At 39.9% G+C, this 25,661-nt stretch overlaps 1 protein-coding gene across 1 annotated transcript; it reads right to left on the reverse strand.

Annotated features, from left to right (window-relative positions):
• Positions 1-774: 774 nt before the first annotated feature.
• LOC139151137 (uncharacterized) lies at positions 775-23,817 on the reverse strand. Its single transcript, XM_070723694.1, has 3 exons — positions 22,872-23,817; positions 9,425-10,237; positions 775-2,800 (listed from the first exon to the last, which is right to left on the reverse strand). Exons 2-3 carry the CDS (start codon positions 9,976-9,978, stop codon positions 2,572-2,574), a joined length of 783 nt encoding a protein of 260 aa, XP_070579795.1. The 5' UTR covers positions 9,979-10,237; positions 22,872-23,817; the 3' UTR covers positions 775-2,571.
• Positions 23,818-25,661: the final 1,844 nt, after the last annotated feature.

Genomic DNA, 25,661 nt, shown 5'->3' on the forward strand with positions numbered 1-25,661 from the left:
AGGTCACAATACACGAATTAACACTTTCTCAAATGTCACGAGCCTATATGTGACGACATTTATTGTCTCGGGAGTTGGTAAAGCTACCATTATATCGTATATTGTTAATCGGGTATGTAAGGTTTGTTACTTGTGTATTCCATCACACAACTGTAAATACCTAGTAATTACATATCTAATGGTACTACGAAGGTGGTAGTTTTGTTTTTGCTGTTGTTGTTGCTACTGCTGCTATTGTGGTGGTGGTGGTAGTTTGTGGTGGTGGCGTTGGTTGATGATAACGATGATGATGACGACGACGACGATGATGATGGTGGCGATGATGATGGTGATGATGATGATGATGATGATGATGATGATGATGATGATGATGATGGTGGTGGTGGTGGTGGTGGTGGCGGCGATGATGATGATGATGATGATGATGATGATGATGATGATGATGATGATGATGGTGGTGGTGGTGGTGGCGGCGATGATGATGATGATGATGATGATGATGATGATGATGATGATGATGATGATGATGATGACGACGACGACGACGACGATGAGGGGTCGGATGAGCAGAGGTCATCTTTTGTTGCAATTTATGCATAGTTAACGATACTCAATTGAATGTGGTCATAGACTCTAAATATTTTAGTGAAATCTGATCGGATTGAGTGTGTAGGATTTGTGAGCTGCTGGGTTTTGTCATTCATCTCTTAAACGACAGCGCCCTCTATTACCGTTTCACTTCAATGAAAATGTGAACTCCACAGTGTACAGCAGTTATTTTCATTTGTACATTTTATTTGTGAATACAATGATTATCAAAATATCCCAAAAAGTGGGTACCACAAATTTACATAAATAAACGGAAATTGATGTCACCAATACACTTCGACAACCGTCACAACCATAAGACTTCAACTAGACGTAAGCTACATGGTCACAGGAGAGAATCTCACGATAGGTTACCCCGATTGTTCTGAAGGAAGCTGTCTACAGTCACACAAAAATCACGCAACTAATAACACCCACACACTCTCCGATTGTCAAAACATTAACGTGATACTGTACAAATGCACCATTGCGGCTTTTCAAAATGCATGGTACGAAAAGGTGTAAATAAATTCAATTTTCGGTACAAACGAGAACAGCAAAGCCACTGAAAATACTTCCGTGTTAAATTTTTTATTTGGCTTCTTGTCATCTCTGTGACCGGGGTAGATCGGCTCGGCAGTGAACGAAATGTGATTTGTGAACGTCGGCGGCGTCCAGTCTGAACGTTCAACTCGAATCACAGCTAGAAATATATAGCGCCCTCGACGTCCGTCAACCAAAACGAAGTTGGATCCAGAACCCGAGTATCCTTTTATTATACATTTCAGGTCTTTCTGAGTCATCGCACATGTTGTATTTGACAGGAAATTGTTTGTTTCCCTATCTTTTACTATCTGTAGTCCGTTCTTGTGGTTTATGCACGTCATATGTGCTATGGCGACTGTGTTTGTCTATAGCTGCAACAATTGTAGCCACAGTTCCCCCAAGACTGTGTTGTAGCCCTACACGTGCCCAGAAGGTTTCAGTTAAAGATCAGTACCAACAGCCCATCGGGCAGGCCGAAATATCAATGTTATCTGTAAAACAGTTTTGGTATTACATCACGGTTGAGCCTCGTTTCTGCTCTACAATACTAGGAAATACACTCAACGGGTACGGATCCATACTTAAAAAAATCCGTTTCGGGGAGTCCAATATTTTGAAGTACACTTATACCAAATTGGACTGTTATGTTAAGTGTGATCCGTATTCGTTCAATTAATTTTTAAGTATGGCCTATTGTAGAGCAGAAAGGAATCTCAACCAAGATGAAATAACAAAAAGATTCCATCAATGATATTCATATCTCGTATCTCATGATGTAAATGCGATGTTTCTCAGACCATTAACGCCTAGAAAGCCCAGTGATAGAGCTACACTTCTTGCAGCTTTATTTGCCCCAGATTGTGTTTCTTCGATTCCACCAGTGGGCGAAGTCCACGTAAAGGGCTCCGGTCGTTTCCATAGTGATGCCACGCAGTAAAAGGGAATATCACACGCGTATAAACATGTTCAGACGCAGTTCACAGAGAGTGGCAAGGTTGTGAAATCCACCTGGGTTGACGTCAACAGCACGCATCAGGACAACAGATCACTAACATCGTCATACGTATTATTTAAAACCCCTGTTTCTCCTCATAGCCAAGTCATTCTTCCTCTGATTAATATCAGAAAAAAGACCATTGAAGTCAGGTAGAAATATGTTTCTTACATAAATTAAAATTAATCTTCGCCCATTGGAATCCAGTTCAACTTAAACTTCATAATCAGATTTTCCAACCGTTTGACTATGAAAGATTTCGAAGGCGTTTATCTACCATCGACAACAAATTACACAGTATTCAACACAAATCATTTTAGAAAATTATTGCAGATTAGACACCGACTTTCAGTCATCGATTCATCAGTAGTATCAGCAAACACTGGAACGTTTTAGACCACCCTCCTGGTATCACACATTTAAGGAGGGACATCGACGTCACGTTACACTCGCGTTCCACACACTTCTTCATAGGACGGAGGCGGCTCATTATTGGCACTTGGCAACGTCTGTTCGTTGTCGCTTGCCTCGTCGGCATCGGCTTCGGCCTCGATGTCGTCCGAAAAATCCAAGTCCGTCTCCGTGAGCTGATCTAGCGGCGAGTGAACGTTGATTCTGACGGAGCGACCCGAATCCAGCGACCTCCTACCCCGTCGACCACTGCCGCTGAACCTGGAGACCAAATAAGAAACTGTCGATAAGACAACATCGAATATAGACCGTGTGGAATACAACAGACGAACACACAACAGCGAAAAGTTTGCCCATCGAGGTACACGCGATACAACTTTTAGGCACTGGTTTACCAATAAAGCTCAGTCAACAACAGGAGACGCACGCACAAACAATAAAATAAACAAATCAGGAAATAGAAGACAAATGAAGAAACTGCCGAACGAACGAACAAACATACCTGCCTTACCTACTTACCTACCTACCTACTTATAATTAAGTACATACATACAACATACACACGTACATACATACATACATACATACATACATACATACATACATACATACATACATACATACATACATACATACATACATACATACATACGTAAGTACGTACGTAGGTACGTACAAACAAAAAGATGGATAAGAATGGTCCCTCATGAAGGACCATGATTACAGTGAGTCTATAGATATGTTATGACATAGACCATAGAAAATTGAACTATGGTTTGAACTTTAACAGAACGTATCACCAATTTTAAAAACATGATATGAATGATGAATGTGTTTACAGTAATATCTGTATAAATGATGCATATAGAGCAAGAAACGCCAGACTTTCAAATTATAGGTTAATTTGTAGGGCCAATGATAAAGTTTATGAGTCTGTAACTTTCACACCCACAGTAATCAAATGAATTTCATAAAGTCATATCACGAATATGTTGATTGTTGTTGTGAATACAAAATCCAGTTTGTTGGGGAAGCTATTCGAAAGTAAGACTGAAAACCGTCCCTCTGTAAACTTTCAGATAGTAGTATTACTCTTTCCGTAAAAACTACGATCGCCAGAACACCGGTGTGACTTCCCTGAAGACAGAGTTTCTCTGGTGGTTAGTTAATCACGGTTTAGCCGTATAGGTGCCAGCATTTTGTGTTACATCAACATGTCTTCGAATGATTTACCTAAATACAAATATAATTCTTGATGATACTTGGAGTCCCCTCGGTGATAGTGTCACAAGAAAAGTCTTAAAGTGATATTTAAGTATTTTTAGAGTGAAATCAAATGTCTTAATTACAGTCAGATAAACAACGATCAGTATAGTTTATGACCAAATGTAATCATAACTTTTGCAAGCCTCTGCATGTTGGACAAATACGCATTTAATAATCATACGCAAACTTTCCGTGCGTTGTGAAGTTGTAAATCTGTCCTCTGACCGAAGACAGCAAAGAATAAAATACTGCTAAAAATAAAAAAAATCAATATCTGATCAAGACAACACACAAACGAGGACATTTTGACTCATGAAATTCCAAGTTCCCGCTTACGCGTGGTATCGTCTGAACATGAAGTCTTCCAACTCCACATACGTGATGTATTGACGTTTAGACGTCTTCAAATGACCGATGAAATAAATTGAAAGCGACTTGAGCTTTATGGAGTATGAATCATGCCGGAAATGTCAAAACTTAAGAGTTGTGATTGTTTTCAATCGACCATTTCTCTCATCAGGATGAAATCCGATCGCTTCCAATTTACAGCATTTCGCGGTACAATTACACCCTCATTTGCTATCACGTGTGATCGTTTGACGAGAAACGTACACGGGACTCTCCATGCATGCTCCTTTGCAATGAAACGCTTCTTGTCATATGCGATGGATGTCACACGTTGGATGAAATCAACATCGGTTTGAAACGGAATACGAGCAGCAAGACTCGCCTTCTTACGTGTCGGGTCAGCTCTCCCGTAAGTCACCATGCAATGTACGATAGGGGGTGGAAATCGACACCAATTATAAATTATATGGATCTTGAGGTTATAGCATGGCGGTTGATTTGTTAACGCCATGACGGAATGCACGTCTATCTCATCGTCATCGGCATTGCCATCCATCGGCTTGACATCCTCGTTCGCGCACAGCTTGACACTTGTACGTCTTGCGGTGGCGGCCGTGACCTCGACCAGAGGCGTTGACGTGATACATGTTTATGGAGCAACACACGCAGATCTCCCGTGAAGTTCAAAATCAAACAAGCCGATCCCAGCATCAAATTGTGTATTGCAGTCACAGAACCAAATATAATCTGGCGGCTATTTGAAAATAATACACGAATGAACCGAAGACACTAAAAATAATAGAACCTGTAGTATTATAAATATAGCTGTGTTGTTTCTGATTGTAGCCTTTTCTTATATGTCTATTGGAACTAATTTGGGAGAATTGAATCTTTATATTTTTAGGTGGCTTATAGCTGAATGTTGCAATATTACAAATTACTCATAAAAACAAGTGTATAACTTAAAAAGTAAAGCAGATGAGCTTACATTTGCAGATTAAACCCACATTACTTCACTACCCTATTATCCCAAATTAGTTCCAATCGTGATATTAATTCATGAAGTGCTCAAGTATTTGAATTCATTGAAACTATAAGTAACCAAACTCAGTTCCTTTGATGGCAACAACCTTGAATTTATAGTGACAATAGCTGTGACGTTTGATGATATTTTCGTGATTTTTTGTTCGTGGAAACAAACTCATGTCCGTGTTCTTCTCCTTGAAAAATATTGAAGTACAACGTATCAGCCTTGTGAACGCAACACACACCGTGTGATGTTATTGTTAACAAATGCATTCAAATCAGGATTAAAATTCAGATGTCAAAAATGACATTGGGCATTATATTCACACAGGCTGATGACGTTAGCAAAACACTAGCTTTTTCGGAATACATTTTGAAGTAGACCAAACGTGACACTCCAGAAACAGTGGGGGAAACGATGGAAAATACATGAAAAGTTACAGCTAAGACTGTATGATAGTAGTAATCCCAGTTTAAAGAAAGCCTCAACACTGTCTCGTCAGGAACGATTGAAAAAGAGCCTCGGATAGGTTTACTGCCTCAATTACTTGTTTCTTTGTTTCCACAACCAGTAAGCCAGCCTGAAAAAACCCACAAAACTCTACAACAGATATCTACACATTTTTACAAAATTTGTGGCAGCTATCTATGATGGCGCTGTTGTCCCATATTCACGCTTATTTACATAGGGTATGACGTCATCCGAAAATGACCACTTCATAACATGCTCTGCTTTTGAAGCATTGTGACTATCCTATATGTAAACTAGTCATGTTTAAATGAAAGTAACTCGACGAATAATGTTTATATTTCTCTATTTTTATTTCTCCCATGTGATTTGTTGTGATGGATAGCGCGTTCTGAGAATGACACGACAGGGTACTATCACTTCACCTGTAGTTTTCATTCTATCATGAGCAGCCCCTCGGTGGTATTTTTGAAATTAGCTTTGGGACGCTGATTTCCTCGACTCGATTAAGATACCGTCTAATAGCCTCGGGGATCAGGTGAAAGTATCAGCCTGGTCACAGAAAAGTTGTAGTTTTTATTACTTTGATGTGAGTCTCATATGAAACAACGTGCACGATGGAATATGTAGTTTCGAGCGATAGCATGTCCATGCAAATATACGGTTTTGAGGTGCTGCGGCGCAACACTCATCCCTGGGTCTCCGACATTTAAAGGAGCAGTAGATTGAACTTTTTATAATATTTTTATCACTCTTTCATCTGGAAAACAATGGCATTTAAATAATGTAATCTACATTAATTGATGATCATGTGGGCCTTGGTTTGTAAAACAACTGTGACAAATTGGTCTGGTCTTAAGTTGCCATAAATGGGTAACGGCTGTAATTTTTCAAAGTGTTTCCATTATATTTTTAAACGAATAATTCTATTATTCTTTTTCATAAAGTATGTTGAAATACAAATACATACACAGTATTAGATTTACCACCACAACGTATGGTATACGCATTGTTATTGACAAATAAATTCTTGTCTGAAATAAAATTCAGCGCCAGCGGGATGTCACACGCGTAAAGCCCGTGTTGAACAGTTGGAACTGACTATTTCGACATAGCTTTAGGAGAAAATGTGTTTTTACTGACGGAACAACACTATTGGAAAAACCGATCATTAGTCACAGCTAACGGCGCCTTCACACACAGAGGAGACAAGCTAATTTCTGACGATCTACTTGCAACTGCTGACACTCTACCAGCGACAAATAGTCGGGGCAGAGTGAGCGACAACGAGCCGGGTGTCAAGAACACTTGCGCAGGGCATGATTAGAGCACATAATATATTGTTTAAAAACTGGGCCGTGATAACCCGGTCAGAGCAAATCAATCGTGGAGGAGCGGCGCTCCACAATATAGTCAGTGATGTATGGGTGCGTACGAAAATAGAATAATTCATGACACACGCCGTAAATTACACGGGAATTTCAAAACCTGCCGGAACGAATTAAATCTCGCAAAAACACCAGTCCTTCAAGTTGCAGCGAGCTTTTTTATACTCGACGGTAGGTTGGCAATATTTGAAAGGGAAAAGCGGAGCAAAAGATACTTTTTAAATTGTAAAATCTGGTGTTGTTCCGTTTTCTTTGAGACTTAGCTGTCACTTTGCTGCAAGGATTATGAACCAACATAAACCTTACATTTTGTACATCGTGGCGATTTCAGCACTACATTAGCTTTGATTTTATAGAATATTGGCAAGAGTGGACATCAGTCGACTCATGCAGCATTTCACAGTAATTAACAGTAAGCTAGGGCATTAAGGTCAGGGTTACACTACATTGCTAGAGGTCCCAGCATAAACCGCATTTAATTCATATTCCAAAGTTCGTGTCCACTAAACGTCACTAATGCCGAAATCCGGGTGTTCAAGTGGAGTTGCGGTACATTACGAGTTAGATAACCAAGGGTTTAGGTTTGCTGAGTTAATAGCAAAATCTTGTATTTTTGCTTCTTTCTTTTACTTCTTACAGCTCAAAACACTTCCACTCAACACAGGCTATCACTTAGCGCGTCAAGAAAAGCTTGTACGGACGCTGAAAATCCGTTTTAAGACGCGCATATTAGCCTAAAGTAGTGATTTGTAAATCGTGTGTTCTCAGTTTTGAGTGTTGAGGAATTTCTCAGGTACAAATATTGATTCTGCTCTCCGAAATTGTTGTGCAAAGAGAGTAAAAAATACCAACGCATTTCGACAGCTTTCGCACACCACATTCAGAAATTTGAAAACACTGATACGAGTTCAGTCATTAGCGCATTATTCTTTAATTTTGCGCAGCCTGTGCGTGAGCTGGCCATGACGCATGGACAGTCGAGGTGATTTTTGTTGTTCAAAGCGACGGCGAAATAGTAAAAGCTTTGAACAGAAATGGACCAGTCGAACAAAAGGGTGGACGACACGACTCAATTAACCCCAGTAAAGCGTTGAAAGTAGACGAATATTGCTACTTCAAAGAGAACCTTAAGTGTTCCTGAATGGAGCATACTCCGATGACGACCTTCAATTTCTTCGGGTTTTTTTCATAAATGACTCGTGATCAAAGTAGAATCGTGAAAACACAAACGCAGACAAGGGACGCGAGAGGGACTACACGTGATTTCTAATACTTAAAACACATCATCCCGGCTTGACCATTTGCGCCACTGATGAAGCTACACGGAGACACGCGACTTAAGTCGATGACCGCTACACAACCAATATGACGTAAGTGAAATTAAAGACAAGCATCACGAGGCGCTCCTTGAGCTTAACATCTTATCCACATTGCAATCGATATGATTAATCCACAAGTCGCCGGCACTCACCCTCTCTGAATATAATTGATATCGCCAATCTCTCCTTTTGATAAATGGTCACGCTGTTGTAATTACAACCGAACCGTTTTGACTTGATAGACTTTCTAATGCTAATGCGGATGAGCTGCGTGATACAACCGCAGAGTCGTTGACTCAGGTCATTCTATCCTCTGGATGAATTATCATGCGGGATTTCGCATCCATCATTTCATCAGAATACATCACGCAGAATCATGTGATAAATAAATGCACTGTTACAAAGAAACATCATGCCACGCACGTGTGAGTGTGTGTGTGTACGTATGTATGTATGTATGTATGTATGTATGTATGTATGTATGTATGTATGTATGTATGTATGTATGTATGTATGTATGTATGCATGCATGCATGCATGCATGCATGTATGTATGGATGTATGTATGTATGTATGTATGTATGTATGTATGTATGTATGTATGTATGTATGTATGTATGTATGTATGTATGTATGTAGGAATGTATGTATGTATGTATGTATGTATGTATGTATGTATGTATGTATGTATGTATGTATGTATGTATGTATGTATGTATGTATGTATGTATGTATGTATGTATGTATGTAGGAATGTATGTATGTATGTATGTATGTATGTAGGAATGTATGTATGTATGTATGTATGTATGTATGTATGTATGTATGTATGTATGTATGTGTAGGAATGTATGTATGTATGTATGTATGCATATGCATGCATGCAGGTAGGTAAATTGTACGCGTGTGTACTTCTTTCCCATCGACTACTGCAATATCTTTGGCGTTATCCATGACCCCTTTCCCGTAATGTGCCATCAATGTCCCCTTCTCACTCTAGCACATAGTTAACATTTAATTGTCGTAAGATGAAATGCACCGATAAGCCATTGAATAAACTCATAATTACCTCGTGTCCTGCGATGACTCCGACGTGGTGGTCCTTAGTTCTAGATCTGACAAATCACTGCGGGGAATGCTGTCAAAACGAGTCCGGTAATTGTAATAATGATGTCTGTATGGATTTTGATAGTAAGCCTGCCGGGGAAAATGATGATGATGCTGATGATAGTAAGGGTAGCGCGGCCTGTTTGAAACCTGCTTGTCCGAACTCACGTAGCAGCAGACGCCCGTGCCCAGAACAAAGAGAATAGCGCCCACCACCAGCATGATAGGGCCCACGCTGTCCATGGGTTCTATTTCCACGTACAGAGCGACGAACATGGTCCCGAGTATAAGGCACGAAACACCCGCGAAAAGTAGAAGAAGCGCAAGGCAGATTTCCGCCCGCCGCACCCTGGTGTACGTGTGGACTGGTGCTCCTCCGTTCGCCAGCGCCAGGGTCGTCGATGATGAGGCGTGGTGCCGGTGATGATGCGGAACCCCGTGGCCATGGAAACCGCATCTCGAGTGGGAATGTCTCCTTGTTCCAAAGGCGCCTTTGCCTCGTTCTCCTCCTCCCATTTCTCCTATCCACTTTTAAATGACCCCCTAGAATTACTCCTCAGAGGAAACCCATGCACATTAGCACATTTGCTGCTGTACTTGTTCCGTTCTGTACTTCGGTGTTAGCAGAGTAAAATTCCTCGGAAAGTCTGACGAGCGTTGCCCTCGTCCGCTGCATCTGTCGACAACTGCCCAAGCAATCTGTCACTTCTTTTGTCGTCACAAGGCACTTTAAAAATCCCAGCTCTGTGTCAGTTTAAGCAAGGCCTTACACGTTCTGCAAAGGAAACAAGAATGGGGTCAATCCGGGTCACCTCGGCTGATAGCATCGAAGGCAATGACGTCACGCTGTAAAATTTGCAGCGCCAAGCCCCTTCAAGTAAAACCTCGACTTCCCCTAGTCTAATAGTGGCCATAAACCAGGACTACGCCCCATATAATCGCGTACAATCTTATGAACGTCCGAGATTTGCATCTCTTTAAATAGAATACTAAATACTCAATACGACGGTGCGAACGGCTTTGGACCCTGTTCATGCTAAAAGGTCATGGTAGCGTTTAGTAGCTCGTTGCAACCAAATAATTTGTCAGAAGTCAGAGCGAAATATCTATTGAAGCGTGGCGACAGACGGGGTGTCTGGATGACATATTAAAACGAATCTGAAGGTTGCAGTAATCCAAGTGTATGAGTTGCCCTCTTTCATGAATAAATGAGGAGTTTGATAGATGCGATAGCCAGCCATAAACTGTCAGCGCAACTCAACATTGTAATAATTTTTATAGGCACGTACATACAATTTGGAGGAGCGACGCAGCCTACATCGCTGAGAATCACATTTTCATTCGGTATTAAAGCCACAAATATCGAACATTCAGTAGTCAGTCTTTGCATATGAGAGAAATGCGTAAAACTCAAATTCGTGTCTGTGCACAATCCACGCCAACTGATGCGATACCCTACGAAACATAAACATAAAAAGAACTAGGACAAAAATTACGCTGAGCCTACCTTACTGAAACAACACCATGAGAGCACGAATTGAGACGACCCGTCTCTAAAACAAGCAAGATCATGCATTAGCATGCACCGGTCTTCCTTAAGTCTCTTGTTATGAGACAGACTCAGTCAGGAGAATGCAAACTCACCAATCATGCGAACATCTCATAATGCAAACAGACCGGGCCTATTCATTGCACACGTAGCAGTTCCCAGCAAGAGGCAGCACATTTACACGTCTCTCGGTTTCAATTTAACTTGAAGTCCCCGTTGCCTTTTCATCGACAGCTACCGCTATTCACGGGCACGACTGACGTCGTGTTTTTTTTCCCTTAAAGCCCCCGTCAACATAAAATATTCTTTTCAATTACCGAAAGTGAAGTTGTTCGGGACTGTTAATCGCTTCGTATTTATTTCGCCTTCTTAAGGAGACGCCGGTTGACTCATCAATATCTTGGATCTTTTGAGGAAGTGTAGGCCTCCAGCTCGTTTTCGGGAGGCGAGAGGGAGAAATGAGTTCAGGCTAAGCCAAACGCAGGTATTATTTTCGATCGTTCATTGGAATGCGTAAAATGTTCTATAATTGATAATCAATCGATAGATTGATTGATTGATAACATATCAAGCGATCGACCGAGAATGAATGCACTAGTTTTTACTTCAATTGCTCGATGCAGATGTATTGATCCGCATATCAATTTCGTGACTGATTGCTCGATTAAATTATAATGTGAATTTGTAGTCAGGCTGTGCCTTTGTTTGGCCAGGAGAGTTGCAAAGTTGTCCGTTGGTTAACACGATTTTCCCGTTCATACAATAAAAGCATTCTAATGGCTGTTCACCAGAAACTAAATCCTTGCTTTGCTAACATACTGTCATGGGTAAGTAAAAATTCGATAGCGGGTGTTTATTTGAAGCTCTTCAATCTTTTACGTAAATATCTTAAAATGATCTCGAAGACGTATAATAAAACAAAGGAAATCAAAAAATTCAAGAAAAATGGCCCAACTGACCAGGTTCCGATGTGACCGAGGGGGCGTTTCCGGTCAAGCCTACAGGGCAAATCTGTTCTCAAAGCTGGAAAATGTATCTTCCGGCAAGAGACGACAGAGCAAGAGAAATGTTTACGTTAAACATTTCAGTCATAATAGGAGCAATAGATTCTCGTGATATAGAGATGCCTTTTTGTTCAGTGCAGTATCGTGTTTGGGGGTGCGAGCTTCTCAGTTACAAATTTACCCCAACATTTCCGGATGTTTTCGGGAACCAATCCTTCTTCACAAAAAATATGAACTGATTTTTCTATTATTCGGTCTGCACGGCTTGGTTAGGTCGGCGTAGCATCAGGGTCCCTGACCGAATAAATTTAAACATCCTTTTCTTCAAAGTTGTAATTTTGCGCAGTTCATTTGATATAGGTCAGTCTTAGCCTGGGCTGGGTAATAATTTCGTGTCTTGGCTAAACGGACATCCTGTATACATACATGCCTCACGTATTCTTACTTATTTTAGAAGAAGACTATATTCAGGAGGTCACTGACACTGACGGTAGTTAGTACTGCAGCTGGGTAGTCTTGATAAGCGCATCGTCACAAGCAAGAAAAAACAGGGAGAACGCGGCATATTTGTTCGTGTGAGTCTCGCTGAACAAAAGTGTACTTGGTGCATTGCATTTGCCATAACGCTTGGTTCAAAGCAGAGAGACAGAGAGACAGAGACAGAGAGAGACAGAGACAGAGAGAGACAGAGAAAGAGAGGGACAGAGACACAGGCAGACAGACAGACGACTGACAGACAGACAGAGACCGAGACAGATAGATAGATAGATAGATAGATAGATAGATAGATAGATAGATAGATAGATAGATAGATAGATAGATAGATAGATAAAGACAGAAACAGAGAGACAGATAGAGTGAGACTGGGAGAGCGGCAACAGCAGGGAATGGTATAAGGATAATATGGGATAAATATGGAATCAACAGTTCATTCCTTGCTGTTCGGTAAACTTATTGAAATGACTTGCTTCATACCGGTGTCTTTCAGTAAATTTTTAAGAGAAAGGAATTATGTATAATTTTAAGTATGTATACGCTTCTTTATTCATACCTTAAATATCTGTATTACTTCAGTGTCTTGTAAGCACTATAGGGACTTGCTGTGGCAATTTATAAGTCCACACATGACACTTTGATAAATATATATAACATAGCCTTACAAGTTTTACATATTGAATAAAGCAACGACCGCAATATGAGTTATCAAATAAATAACAAATAAAGTGGGTGATCCTTTAGAACGGACCTTGATCCACAGTTAGAACGACAAACGCAGTGTCATCTTATCTTCAAAACTACGCAATTATATCCATTAAATTCAAGGTAAGTGATATGTATCATCAATAAAGTTTTAATATGGGATCGTTGTCTTCTCAAGACGTTGCAAAATTCTCATGAAATCCATCCGTGGCGTTTCCTTCTGCGGTCCTGAAATGTGAGATCACATTTCTCAATAAACACCACGTAATGTATTTTCTTCAACATGTCTGAAGACCTCATAAACCATTAAATAGTCAAATGTGATTAAATTAAAACATGTTTTCCTTTGTTCCTATCGTTGTGTTAATTCTAGAAACATTTGTCGTAACCAAACGTGCATTCGATGTGTCAGAGTGCGATCAAAACATTTACCACAGTTCAGAATGTGTAAAACCTGACCGAACTTCATGGTATAACATGCAATGTCGCAGGCTAACAATTTTTAGTGGATATACAGATGAGAAATGCCATTTGAAATGTAATTTTACTCATCAACAAAAACATTGATACATGATTGTATTTGTTCACAACACGAGTTTCAGTTGAATTCATGTTCAACACTTTCAATACGATTTATAATTTGTCGCGTAGCTTTCTACTTCAGTTGCCCTATTTGTTATTTTCGCCTGGCACTACACAACGCCGCTCTCTCGTTGTGATGGTTACCAGTTCGTTTTAAAGTTAACAAAGCCTCACCAGTCTGAAGAGAAGTCTGACTCAAATGTTTTCAATAGTGGACACTACCAATTACGCTAAGGGTATGTCACTCATCTAACTAGTATAAATGCTGGATTCGTTCTGTCTTCGCTGTACTTTTATTCATACTGTCAAGTACAGACGGCAATTTGACAAATCTACGATAGATTCAAGCCATAATGATTATCGCGAAGGATAGTAACTCTTTGAAAACTTTCCTCGGAACTACATAGACTGATCGAAACATCGACGAGGACACATCCCTGGCGTACTTGTATTTGATGTACGGCTATGTCTCTTATAACATTCACGCAGTCCCGAGACTGGAAATCTTGATAGTAGAATTGTATTTGTAAAGTGAAGTGCCGAGTTAGCAGTCTGAACGTCCAACGATTCCAACCCATTGCCATAAAAGTCATATCTTTACATATATACTACATCGAACTCATGCAGGCGACTACTTCTCCGAGTGTGTCAAAACGGAGTCGTGATCCGCTTTGCTAGAAAGTTTGTACCTAATCATGGTGTTTCCCCTCTCTCTCTCTCTCTCTCTCTCTCTCTCTCTCTCTCTCTCTCTCTCTCTCTCTCTCTCTACTGAGAATCTAGTAGGAACTTGTAGTTGTCACTACAGGCTGTTTTAATGCGCCCAGCAATCATCAAGATGATTGCCTGGTGATTGTTATTGTCATTATTAGCGCCCTGCAGATATATATATATATATATATATATATATATATATATATATATATATATATATATATATATATATATATATATATATATATATATACATACATACATACATACATACATACATACATACATACATACATACATACATACATACATACATACATACATACATACATCATGTGAACTTTCCTTGCGCAGATTTGATTTAGAAGATAATTAATACCTAGGCTTCTCTACATTGAATATTAATCCTGTGCAGATTAATTTTATTGCAGTGGCTTTCACAATGTGCCCATCTGGCTGTCGGAGTGATTAAAGTAAGAGTGATTAAGAGTTCTGACGTCATCTTTATGAAACTGGAGAAACCAGAGATAAAGAGAAAACCTTATCGATTCCGGTATCATCCTAAATTTCAGTACAGTGCAAAAGATGAGTTTGACCTATAACCAAATATATATAAGACTTTCTCGTCTACAATTGATTGGGTTGGTTCTCTGCAATGAGGTCCATGGAGTCTAAGTCATTAATTTGCTGGTTACTGTATTTTATTTTCATCGCTAATCGTCGTGACGTGATACAGCTTTACGCCGTAGCACTCACTACTAACTGATATTGTACGAATATATACTCTCGAAATGCATGTATGCATAATTACCGGCGGGCTTATTTTCCAAAGAAGAGTTAAACAAGTTCAGCAATGCAGTTTTTGTCTTATTTTTGCTCATTTACACTTTTAGTCTGCTGAGTACTCAATGTTCCAACATGTTTGCAATACAGTAGGACGAAGACAAAGCCGCGCGTGAGTAAATCAATGTGACTGCGAATTCAGTACATCTCATTATCTGCCACACGAGGATGGATGACGCTCGCTCTGGCATCAACAGCGACCCAAGATATTGTTGGGAAACTACGCACGGAATATTTCCAGAGGGACATTGCACAAGAATGGAATTAAAAAATCTCTAATATAATTTTGCAGAACAAGAGGCAGATGTATGTGCGTGACCGAGTTACGAGAGTGGTTGTGAAGAGAAGGCGTTTATGACGACGAGATTTCGGCATGGACGTGAGTGTAATTTTAAGAAGGCTCTGCCGGGACATCATTCGTTCGTTTTACTATTACTATCGCTGAAATGAGCATTTTTGAAATAACATTAATTTGAGCAGAGGTTGTGCTCGGAGCAACATTCCTAACTCCGCGGTCAGTTTGCTTTTGCCGGCGGTGAAAGAATTGAGCAGGTCGCGCCACTCGCTTGCCGGGACCCGGACTGTGTTTATAAGTCACCGCAGTGACGGCGGCGGTATATGAGCTATTTCAGGACGAACCAACCGGTCTGAGCTGCTAATGAATCGAGTATCCATTCTCTCGAACAGCAGATAGTTGCTAAATTTAGCCCGTGACTTTATCTCGCTCTCGGATACCATCGGCGAATTACTCAGTTCAGGCGGCAAATTAAGTAGTTAACCCATTTGAAAAGATACCTGCCAGTGACGCTGGGTGGCGGTCGATATGCGGAATGCCGCGCGTGTATCAGTCTAGATTGTTTTCAAGTTGATGTGCAAGTGTGTCTATCATCCCCACTTTTAATTTCAAACACTGGAAAACATATAGCGCGTGCAAATTTAAGAAGTGGCGCCGCGTCATCCGCTGAATGTGCAGAATTACAAGAATTTTATTGTTCACGTCTGTAGAATCAAAAACAAGAATCAGATCTCACTCGTACTTAAAAAAAATTACTCGAAAGTTTGAGTGTCCGCTGTCTTCAACATATATGAAAATACTGCGAGACGTAATTAAGTAAAATCAGATCTCTTTGAGTTTGTTTTCTCACTGCCGATGGTCGAACATCGCTAAGATTACAGTTTGTTCACTTTGCTAACGGCAGGGTATATCCTATCCCTGACTTATTGCTATCTTTTTTCAGATTAAAATGTTCGTACGGTGACTAAACTGTAAAAACCTCGTTTCTGTTTGTTATAATATACATAAATATTGAGGATAATTTAAGTTAAATATTATTTTAGAAAGATTGAGTAGTACATGTGAGAAATCTGACGACATAACATTTCTGCGAGATAGGACATGACTTCAGAGGACATGGAATGGAATGGTTTGCACGGACTGTCATCGTCCTGCTTATAAGTTTGCAACTAGAAACAACATAGGCAGCACTGAGAGAGTATATCTATCGCATTGTAGACTTTTTGATATTTGATAGATCAGACATTCTCTCTCAAATACGTATTATAAGATTATAAGCCCGCTTTAAATGCCCATTTACGTCGGAGTTAACGCAGATTCACCATTTTCAGCAATAATATCGGCCACAGCAGCTGCAATTGGTGACACACAATCTTGCAAGCGATATTGTTAACATTGGTCAGATGACGAACAGTTTACACTTACGGGCCGCGGCCCGCAAGCCAAATTGACTTGTAAGCCCTGTCAAAATACTGGCCCGAGGCAAAAATGTTTGAATGTTTGACGGGTCGCCGCAACTGTCAGACCTCGGATGCAGTACGAGTGTGTATAAGGGATTGATCAATTGAAAGCTTCATAAGATATGAACCTTGTACTCATTGTTTGATTTTGCTTCGATCGGGAGTGAGAAATATTGTTGAATAAACGAGGTGTTGAAATAAGCGTATTAAATATCTGATTTGCACTTCTAAGCCATGCTTATGTTGGTATTTTAATGTTGAATGTGTGTCAATAATGTGTACGGGTAATCGATAGTAAACTTGACCGTGAACTATTTCAAACTGCTTCCGCGTCGCTGATTTGTCTTTGTCTACTGCGCATGTTCCATCAGAAAACTCACACAAATCGCCCCGATCACGAGTTCAATTTTTATATTACCCCCATTAAAAGGGCAGAGTCACCATATTTGGGCATAGTGTTTATCAATTTTGTACACTGGACGCATATTTACGTTAATTGTTAGAATCTTGTAACACGCTGAAAATGGACTGTGGTACAATACACCTTCAGGGGCAATCAATGAAGCTAAAAAAGGGTTCGCAAGTGGTTGGGTTGCTGGAGAGCATATATGGTTTATCAGAGGTCGGGGAAGAGGGCGCCACTTTTATGTTAGAGGGAGAGGAACATTTCTTTTTATTTTGAGCACTGCTTAGTGAGAAGGACTAACTCACCTGTAGATGAGAGGGCAACTTTTGTCATGGAAAAGGGCACTGGGTAGTTCTTGTGTGGTAGTGTAGGGGGAGTGGCACTTGGGAATCTTTGCGGTAGTGAGAGGAGAGGGAAAAAGTGTGGGTGGGCCGGTGCGGGAAGCTTTTCAAACCGTCATGGGAGGACAGATGCAAACACCTTTTACTTCTCCCCCCCCAAAAAAAAGCAACTATATTTTGTCCAAAATATTTTACATGCAATATTTACACTTAAAAACACTGAAAACAATCTTTGGTAAGTTACAGTCTCTTGAAATAAGCTCATCGGATACCCCTGATATATTTTGCCTTCAACCCAGCTAACCGACAGATCAAGAGAAGAAAACAGTTACATAAGGTCTACTACCCACCAGTAAAATGGCTGTTCTAATAAACTGGAAAGCTCCATGTATATGACAGCAAGAGTTTCTGTTACTCTCTCACTCATGCACGATATTAGTAAGTATTTTTGTGTCTTGACCGATTTCAAGAAGTTGTGGGAAAATCAGGAAAAAAGTTACCTCGTCCCCTTGAAATCTACGAGCCTTTGGCCCCACTTTTGTTTCATCTGAACTCTGAATTCTACTTTACAACACCTATATATATATATATATATATATATATATATATATATATATATATATATATATATATATATATATATATATATATATATATATATATATATACTTTACAACACCTATATATGTATATATACACAATATATATATATATATATATATAATATATATATATATATATATATATATATATATATATATATATATACATATATATAAACACACACACAGGGGTCTGGCGATTGACTGTTACGGTCGTTTCATCTGACTCCCCGGCCGCAGAAACCAAGAGCATGGTCACATACAGCATGGAAATAAAAAAAAGATTTTTAGGTCCATGCCTACGGATAATATGGAATGTGGCATGTTTCTGCATAAATGATTTCATTTAATATTGGAACATCCGAACTGAGAGACACTAGACGAGAACTGTGTATTGAATTCGAGTCTAAACAGCTCTGATGTTTATCTACAGTTTCAAGTTGCCGCTCGGGAGTGGAAAGATAAATCGCTCGGAGGCGCATTTTGTCCGTATTTACCTTTTAGTTGCAATGTTTCCGCGTGATTTCTCGACTAAGGATCTCTGAAAAGGTCGCTTGGTTGTCTCTAAGATCCGTCTTTTATTATAAGTAAAGTGTATCGGTAACTTATTAGAAATTGTCGGCCTGACAAGATATTAAAGGCAACGATATTATCTGCGATAACATGGAGACATATCTGCTTGAAAAGAACTATGAAGAGTATTCCAGGACAAAAAACGACAAGCAGTCATAATATTTGACATTGCGACAAGAACTCGCTATTCGAATCGTTAATCGGGAGTTATTAAAATTCCTCTCAGCTACAGATTAAAGCTGTTCATTGTCTTCATAACAGCGACACAATTCTATGGTTTTACCGAGTACGCAAAGCTGTGCCTCGACAAGTGGCCGTGCAGTCGTTTGACGTAAACTGATGATGTCATCACATGGCACAGGTCCACAAAACACAACACTTGCAGTTGCTGTTGTCTGTAGAACAATTCGTCTGCTTTCAATTAGAGGGAAGCCGTCGTCGGAACTGCGCCTGTGCGAGTTTCTTGTTTACAAACAATGTATTTCGTGCACGATATCTAGATGCATGCGCACCTCATCATCTTAGCTGCAACATTTAAATTATACGATGTAGATTATGACAGACATGTTATAACTTTCCTCAATCACCATCGTACCTTTTACATTGATTGCCTGGGTCCCTTACGACCTTCGAGCGCAGTTCCGACGACTGTATCCCTTTAACACCAAGAATTAAATAGATAATTGTAGTTTGATAAAACTTCTCAGACGCTGTGGTCGTAACCGATGGGAAATCCAATTTCCCACAATTCTCTACTGTAACTGCAAGTGACTCTTTTTGCAATATGTATGTATGTATGTATGTATGTATGTATGTATGTATGTATGTATGTATGTATGTATGTATGTATGTATGTATGTATAGATATATATGTATGTAATTATGTATGTATGTATGTATGTATTTATGTATGTCTATGTGTGTGTTTACGCGTATTGTAACTGATTTAAAATAATGCTTAGCTCACCACATTTACCCAACTATGGTCGTTTTGTATATACGTACATTACTATAAATATATATATATATATATATATATATATATAATATAATGTATGTACATATGTTGATACTTACTTATGTATGGATGGGTTGATGGATGGATGAAGCCAAGGGAGGGATTATAACGTGAAATCAAACCTGTACATGCAAGTTGTAGTCTTCAGAACGGAACCAGCGTTGTTTTATGGAGTTGACGGACAGAAAAAGTAAACGGAAAACACTGTTCCCTTGCACTGTATTTGGGAGACTTTTTGCGACAACTGTTTTTTAGGTTTGCGTGATTTTGATTGTCATGGCAACAGTGCTGACTGACTTGGTGACTAACACAGCGTCTCGAATACTATTTTACAGGGTTGATTTAATGGGGGAGGGTAGGGCGTGCTGCGTCATTAAATCGATGAGCTTGGACACACGTTTCCCATGAGCGTTTTTGACATGCGCAAGTACACTTTAGAAGTCACAATCTATGATTCTGCGGGCATCAAATAGGCGCTGACGTACACTCATGCAGCAAATATAACAAGTGACGGTGAACTGCTTCGGTACACGGGGTTAATTAAGTGAAATGAGGTCTACGGACAGGTTACAACACTCAAGTATTTAGGCCTAACATCAATTGTCTGGAAAAGTCGACTGTTTTAGCCTATAATTATGTTTTGACCCAGTTCGTCCGATATTAGGTTCCCTGTGTCGTTTGAGAAATATCGCTGTAACATTTAAAAATATACGAGGTGGCTATTCTTATTCCTTGCAACGTGCTATTGAGCACATTTGTTTGAAAATAAACCACTCAGAATAGTTTAGCGCATGGACGGGGAACTCTGTCTCGTCACTGCGATAGCGATTATGATTTGTTGCTAAGTATAACATCGCGTGCGGGAGACGACATAAATGTGGACAAGTTTTGTCTTTTTTTATCAGTAGAATGATATGGATTCCTTGACGCGCGAAGTCGTAGTTTCAACAAGAATTAGTATTAATAAAATACCAAGTTCGAGATGTCTGCAAACGTCACCTCCAGAAGTCTCGTAAAATAATTCAGGGGAATTTATTTATCTGTGCATATTAATGATGGAAGTCTGACGTCAGCCCTCTTGAGATGTGAAGTTGCACTGCACTGTACCTCTATTAGTTCCGTTCCTTCGTCAGTCCATCCTTCAAGTTATTTGCATATCCCTTCGTGCACATTCTACTCTTTTAACAGTTTAATGAAGTCAGTAAATTTTATTGATCTGTAGTATAGAGAGGGAAATCCAGTGATACAGTACATGCGTAGTACCATGACAGAAAAACGATCCACTGTGGACTCGTTGGAGGTGACGCATTGGGTTGAACAAGCAGAAGATGGTACTCTAGACGAACATGACAGTTACGTCTGCGAGCAATTGTCTTTTCGTATTGTGCCATAATGTATTATTATTCCTTCTGATTACAATCAGATGTAAGTCGAAAATCAAAGTCTCAAGTTTTGTTCATACTTTGATCAAGGATACTTCAAACCACTCTCTTTCATAGTCAAGAATTAGATTCAGCGGTCACCGTAATTTTTGGTCGAGTAGAAAAATGAATGACTAAAATTTATCCTTATTTTAACTAAAATTTATCCTTATTTTAACTAAAATGACAACCATTTTTAGTGTTGACTCTATTCGACAAGTATTTTACACGCATTTTAGTTACGTTTCACAAAGAGTCTACAATACAAGTTGTAGACCAGCAAACGGATTTTAAGAATCATTTTCTAAATTCCGTAGGAAGGCACTTTCTCCTCTACTACGAGGGAAAAGTTTAATTATGAAACAAATGGACTGCAGTTATCCTTACCAGGCTGTTGTATTTGTTCTTTTTAATTTGTTTGTAAGGTTAATTCTGAACGGGAAGCCTCTGAATACACGGCCACGATATTCGGACGTCAACAAGGAGGCAGATTTCAACTTACGAGCCGACGGATCGAGCCTGCACCACTTGAAAATGCGTGTTAATGAAAGTTCGGTCAGAAGAAAGTCTGATATTTGTAAGAAAAGGAACAAAATCTGCCATAGCTATAATTGTGGCTTTTATTCCTGTAGGTTCGAAGGCAAGCTCGTCGCCTGTGCGAACGATAGCTCTACACGTGCAAGATCTCATGACCGTGAAATACCAAAGTTCAATTGCCCTTCTTGCAACAAGTCCGCATATAGCTGCAAAACCTGGACTCAAGCTTCGACAACAGCGGGCTAGTTTCTATTTTAATTATGTAATGGAACTCAGTCTGGTATAGATATACATGTTGTGGTTGCCTCGTACACGCATTTGTGTTGAAAACGTGACTGGTGTTGGTAAAATTATAGGTTTGTAAACACCAGCTAAGTAGGGAATTGGTGTACACAAGGGAACATCGCTTATTACCACGCTTGCCGTTCATAATTTATTTCCTTTTGACATGGCGGTGTTTTATTGAGATGATTAAAATACAATCAAAGTCCAAAATAAGCGTATAGTATGAAATGTGGTGTAATCGGTTTTTGCATGATATGGATACGTTTTGCTGGTTAAAGATGGTTTTTACTTCAAGCCTGTATATCTTGCCGTGTTCTTGCAAACAATAAAACGGCCTGTCATCGTTTTATGTCTTTGTAAAATATACAGCAAGCTTTGATTTTTCGATCGAGGCTCGATTTCACGATCTTTTCTGGTGGTCCGAGTGTGAGTTGGTGGCCCCGAGGAGCAATATTTTACACACGGAATAGTCATACATGATACATTATGGATCTAATGTTACAGAGCTATTAGTAGTATAGTTATTCCCGACGGTGTAAAAATTTTGGAATTAAACTGATAGAATCAAGCAGGCGATCTTACCTTCATTATTGCCTTCATTTCAGTGTAATCCTGGTCCCCTTGCTGTGACACGATGTGGAAATTTCGAATCGTGTTTTTTTCTTTGATAACCACGGTCAGGCAATGTTAGCTCGAAACCAAAGTTCCCGCGTGTACGTCAACAAGCAACCGTGATTAACGAAGTTATCGTAAGAAATCTCCTCCGTTGTGTGTTGACAGAACGCACAATGGCTGGCGAACCTGGTCCAGGCTTGAAGAAGAAAAAAGAGACTTTATGCACCTGTTGTGCGAATGTCCTGTCGTCACGTCGAAAACAACACTCTTAATCCATGAACTAGGCCTGCTCGCGTATTTCATTTAATGCAGACATCATCTTCTTGTTAAAATTTTATTCTCCGATCCAAGTGGAGCCTTGTCGGAAATTCCCGTTACGGGATTTGGGCGAAACCGGCGAACGGCTGTGAAGAGAAAGGCTTCGTGAAGAGATACCGTGCGCTGTGTGGCTGTAATTATTGCGTGTCGGGTTGTGATGAGCGCCAGAAGGATAAACTTTCTGTGTCCACAAAATGAAGATACTCTAAACTGATTATAAGTGCGCGTCCTAGGGGTATACACAGTTCCTCTCGCCGAGCTGACGTCATGACACGGATCAGGTTGCCGGCTGACACCGCTAACCGAACAACGAAATCCGCTCCCGGCGAATGCTCGGCATCCGAGTTATGTTGATTCGCGTATTGCGAGGTCGAGGATGCGTGGAGGGATTTTTATTTTTACGCCGCTCCGCGCTCGTCCCGGGATAGCGAGAGTTCAAGCGCGGAGCGCTCATTTCTCACGGCGCGGTTGACTCGTTATCGCCTCGTGGGAGGGTCGACCGACACAGACGATGCCGTTTTGACATTTAATCAGATTTCATTGTTTTTATGATCGCGTTTTATCATCACAAACATATGCGGACGACGATCTCTGTCAGCCTGCTCATCATGATAGGCCAGACACTTAGCGCTGAGGGATGACGTGTCAGCGAATTACTCTGGAGTAGTGACTGTTTTTATACGACATAATTTTATATCATGTTCTTACAAACGACGTTAACAGATGCCGTCAGTTGTTAGCGCTGACGAAAGTAAGTAATACGTAATCACACTCAGGAAGTCAATCGCTTCAGTGTATCCCAAATTACTATTCCTAATTTTTACATTCTGATGCACAAAAACTTATCGTGTTCTGCACCTTTAGAACACCACTTAAAAAGGCACAGGGTCGGCCACTTGAGCATGCGCGAGATGCGAGTCGCATGCAATATGAATCTTCATTTGCATCATGTTGTTGCGTTGACAGCAAGTGTAACATTTCATTTCACATTTTACAAAATTTGAGATGATACAAAATTTCTTAAATGCGTATTCTGAAACTTTCGCAATATCAGTGAGACCAACTTTTGATCCGGCCAAGTTATGAAAATAATGCATGAGCGAATCAGAGGCAAGATATCTGTACACGTATAGACGCGCATCTTGTCTCTACCTCACGGTTGCTAGGGCTTGGGTATCCAACATTGACATTAAAAGCTAGCGAGGAAGCTTCAATTTTGCTAAGGTCACAAGTTCACAACGCGACGTCACCTGTGGTCACCTAGTCCTTGATTACATGTAAAATGAGTCCCCGTGGACAAAATAATTGCTGGTAAACAGAAAAAATTAGGATATACGCGGATGCTCCCTACCGCTATTTCTGACAGATGTGTTAGCCATTACTGTCTTGCCTATGCCGTTATTGAGTCGGGACTGGGCGAAGTTTCCTGTGTGTCTTTTGTCTTTGTGCGTTTCACGGACATCAATAAACAACTACCCTAACCCTAACCTGGTTATTGCTAGCACCAAGGGAGGGAATACATATGGTTAGAGAGGCATACGTCGTACAGATTTTGATTGAGTGAGAGGTAGAGAAAGGCAAAGGCAGACAGACAGACAGACAGACAGACAGACAGACAGAGACAAATGTACACATAACGCCAACTACCTTCAAACTCGCCAAAACACACATTATCGAGATATTGACGAGCGCTGATATTCTTTACTGACGTACGGTTCAATGGAACCGTTAAACTACGACCTGTATCATGATCTGAAAATATGGATTATTCGCAAGTGACTGATTTACGAGAATGTTTGTGATCACAACGCCGTGTCAAATTTCTAGGACGATTATTAACTTTGTGGGAGTGCCAAGACATTCGTCCGTCTCGGAATCTAGCCAGTATGTCCGTCACTTCCCGTTGTAATTCGATGAGACATCGTCTTCATGAAATCTATAGTCACAGGAGGTTGGCAGAAACGTCTTCTAATTTTCAGTCTGTTTATTTTCTGTATCAATCTCTGTATCTTGTTCTGCTCCGTACAGCATGATGAAATACCTAGTATTCAGACGATGTATCATATGCTGCTAGATATACTGTCATCATCTTTGCGCACAGGTCCAGTAGGCATAATTTGTGATGATTTATTCCTATTATTATTATAAAAAATTATGAATATTAATAAATTATTAATATGAATGTTACAGAATATTAAAACTTTTTTACACACAATGCCGTCTACTTTGTGTAAATGCCATCTGGAAACTCCATTGATTTGATAATTATGATAATGAATAAATTATGATTATGATTAATAAAGTCATATTTTACACATTGTAATGTGCTTATGTGAACAACCATCTGGAAACCCTCATACAGTTTCACAATCTATGCCAAAATATACAAGTGACTCCATTGCCCAGGTTCAGTCTACGGCGAGAGTTACCATTGCCCAG

This window comes from Ptychodera flava, chromosome 15 (assembly GCF_041260155.1).
Source record: "Ptychodera flava strain L36383 chromosome 15, AS_Pfla_20210202, whole genome shotgun sequence".
NCBI classification, from domain to species: domain Eukaryota; kingdom Metazoa; phylum Hemichordata; class Enteropneusta; family Ptychoderidae; genus Ptychodera; species Ptychodera flava.

What these genes read in the sequence shown, in the direction of transcription:
- LOC139151137 (XM_070723694.1), bottom strand. Translation starts at nt 9,978, where the DNA reads ATGGGAGGAGGAGAACGAGGCAAAGGCGCCTTTGGAACAAGGAGACAT. An exon ending in GAGTCATCGCAGGACACGAG is followed by an intron (nt 2,801 to 9,424) that starts GTAATTATGAGT and finishes TTTGGTCTCCAG; the next exon opens with GTTCAGCGGCAGTGGTCGAC.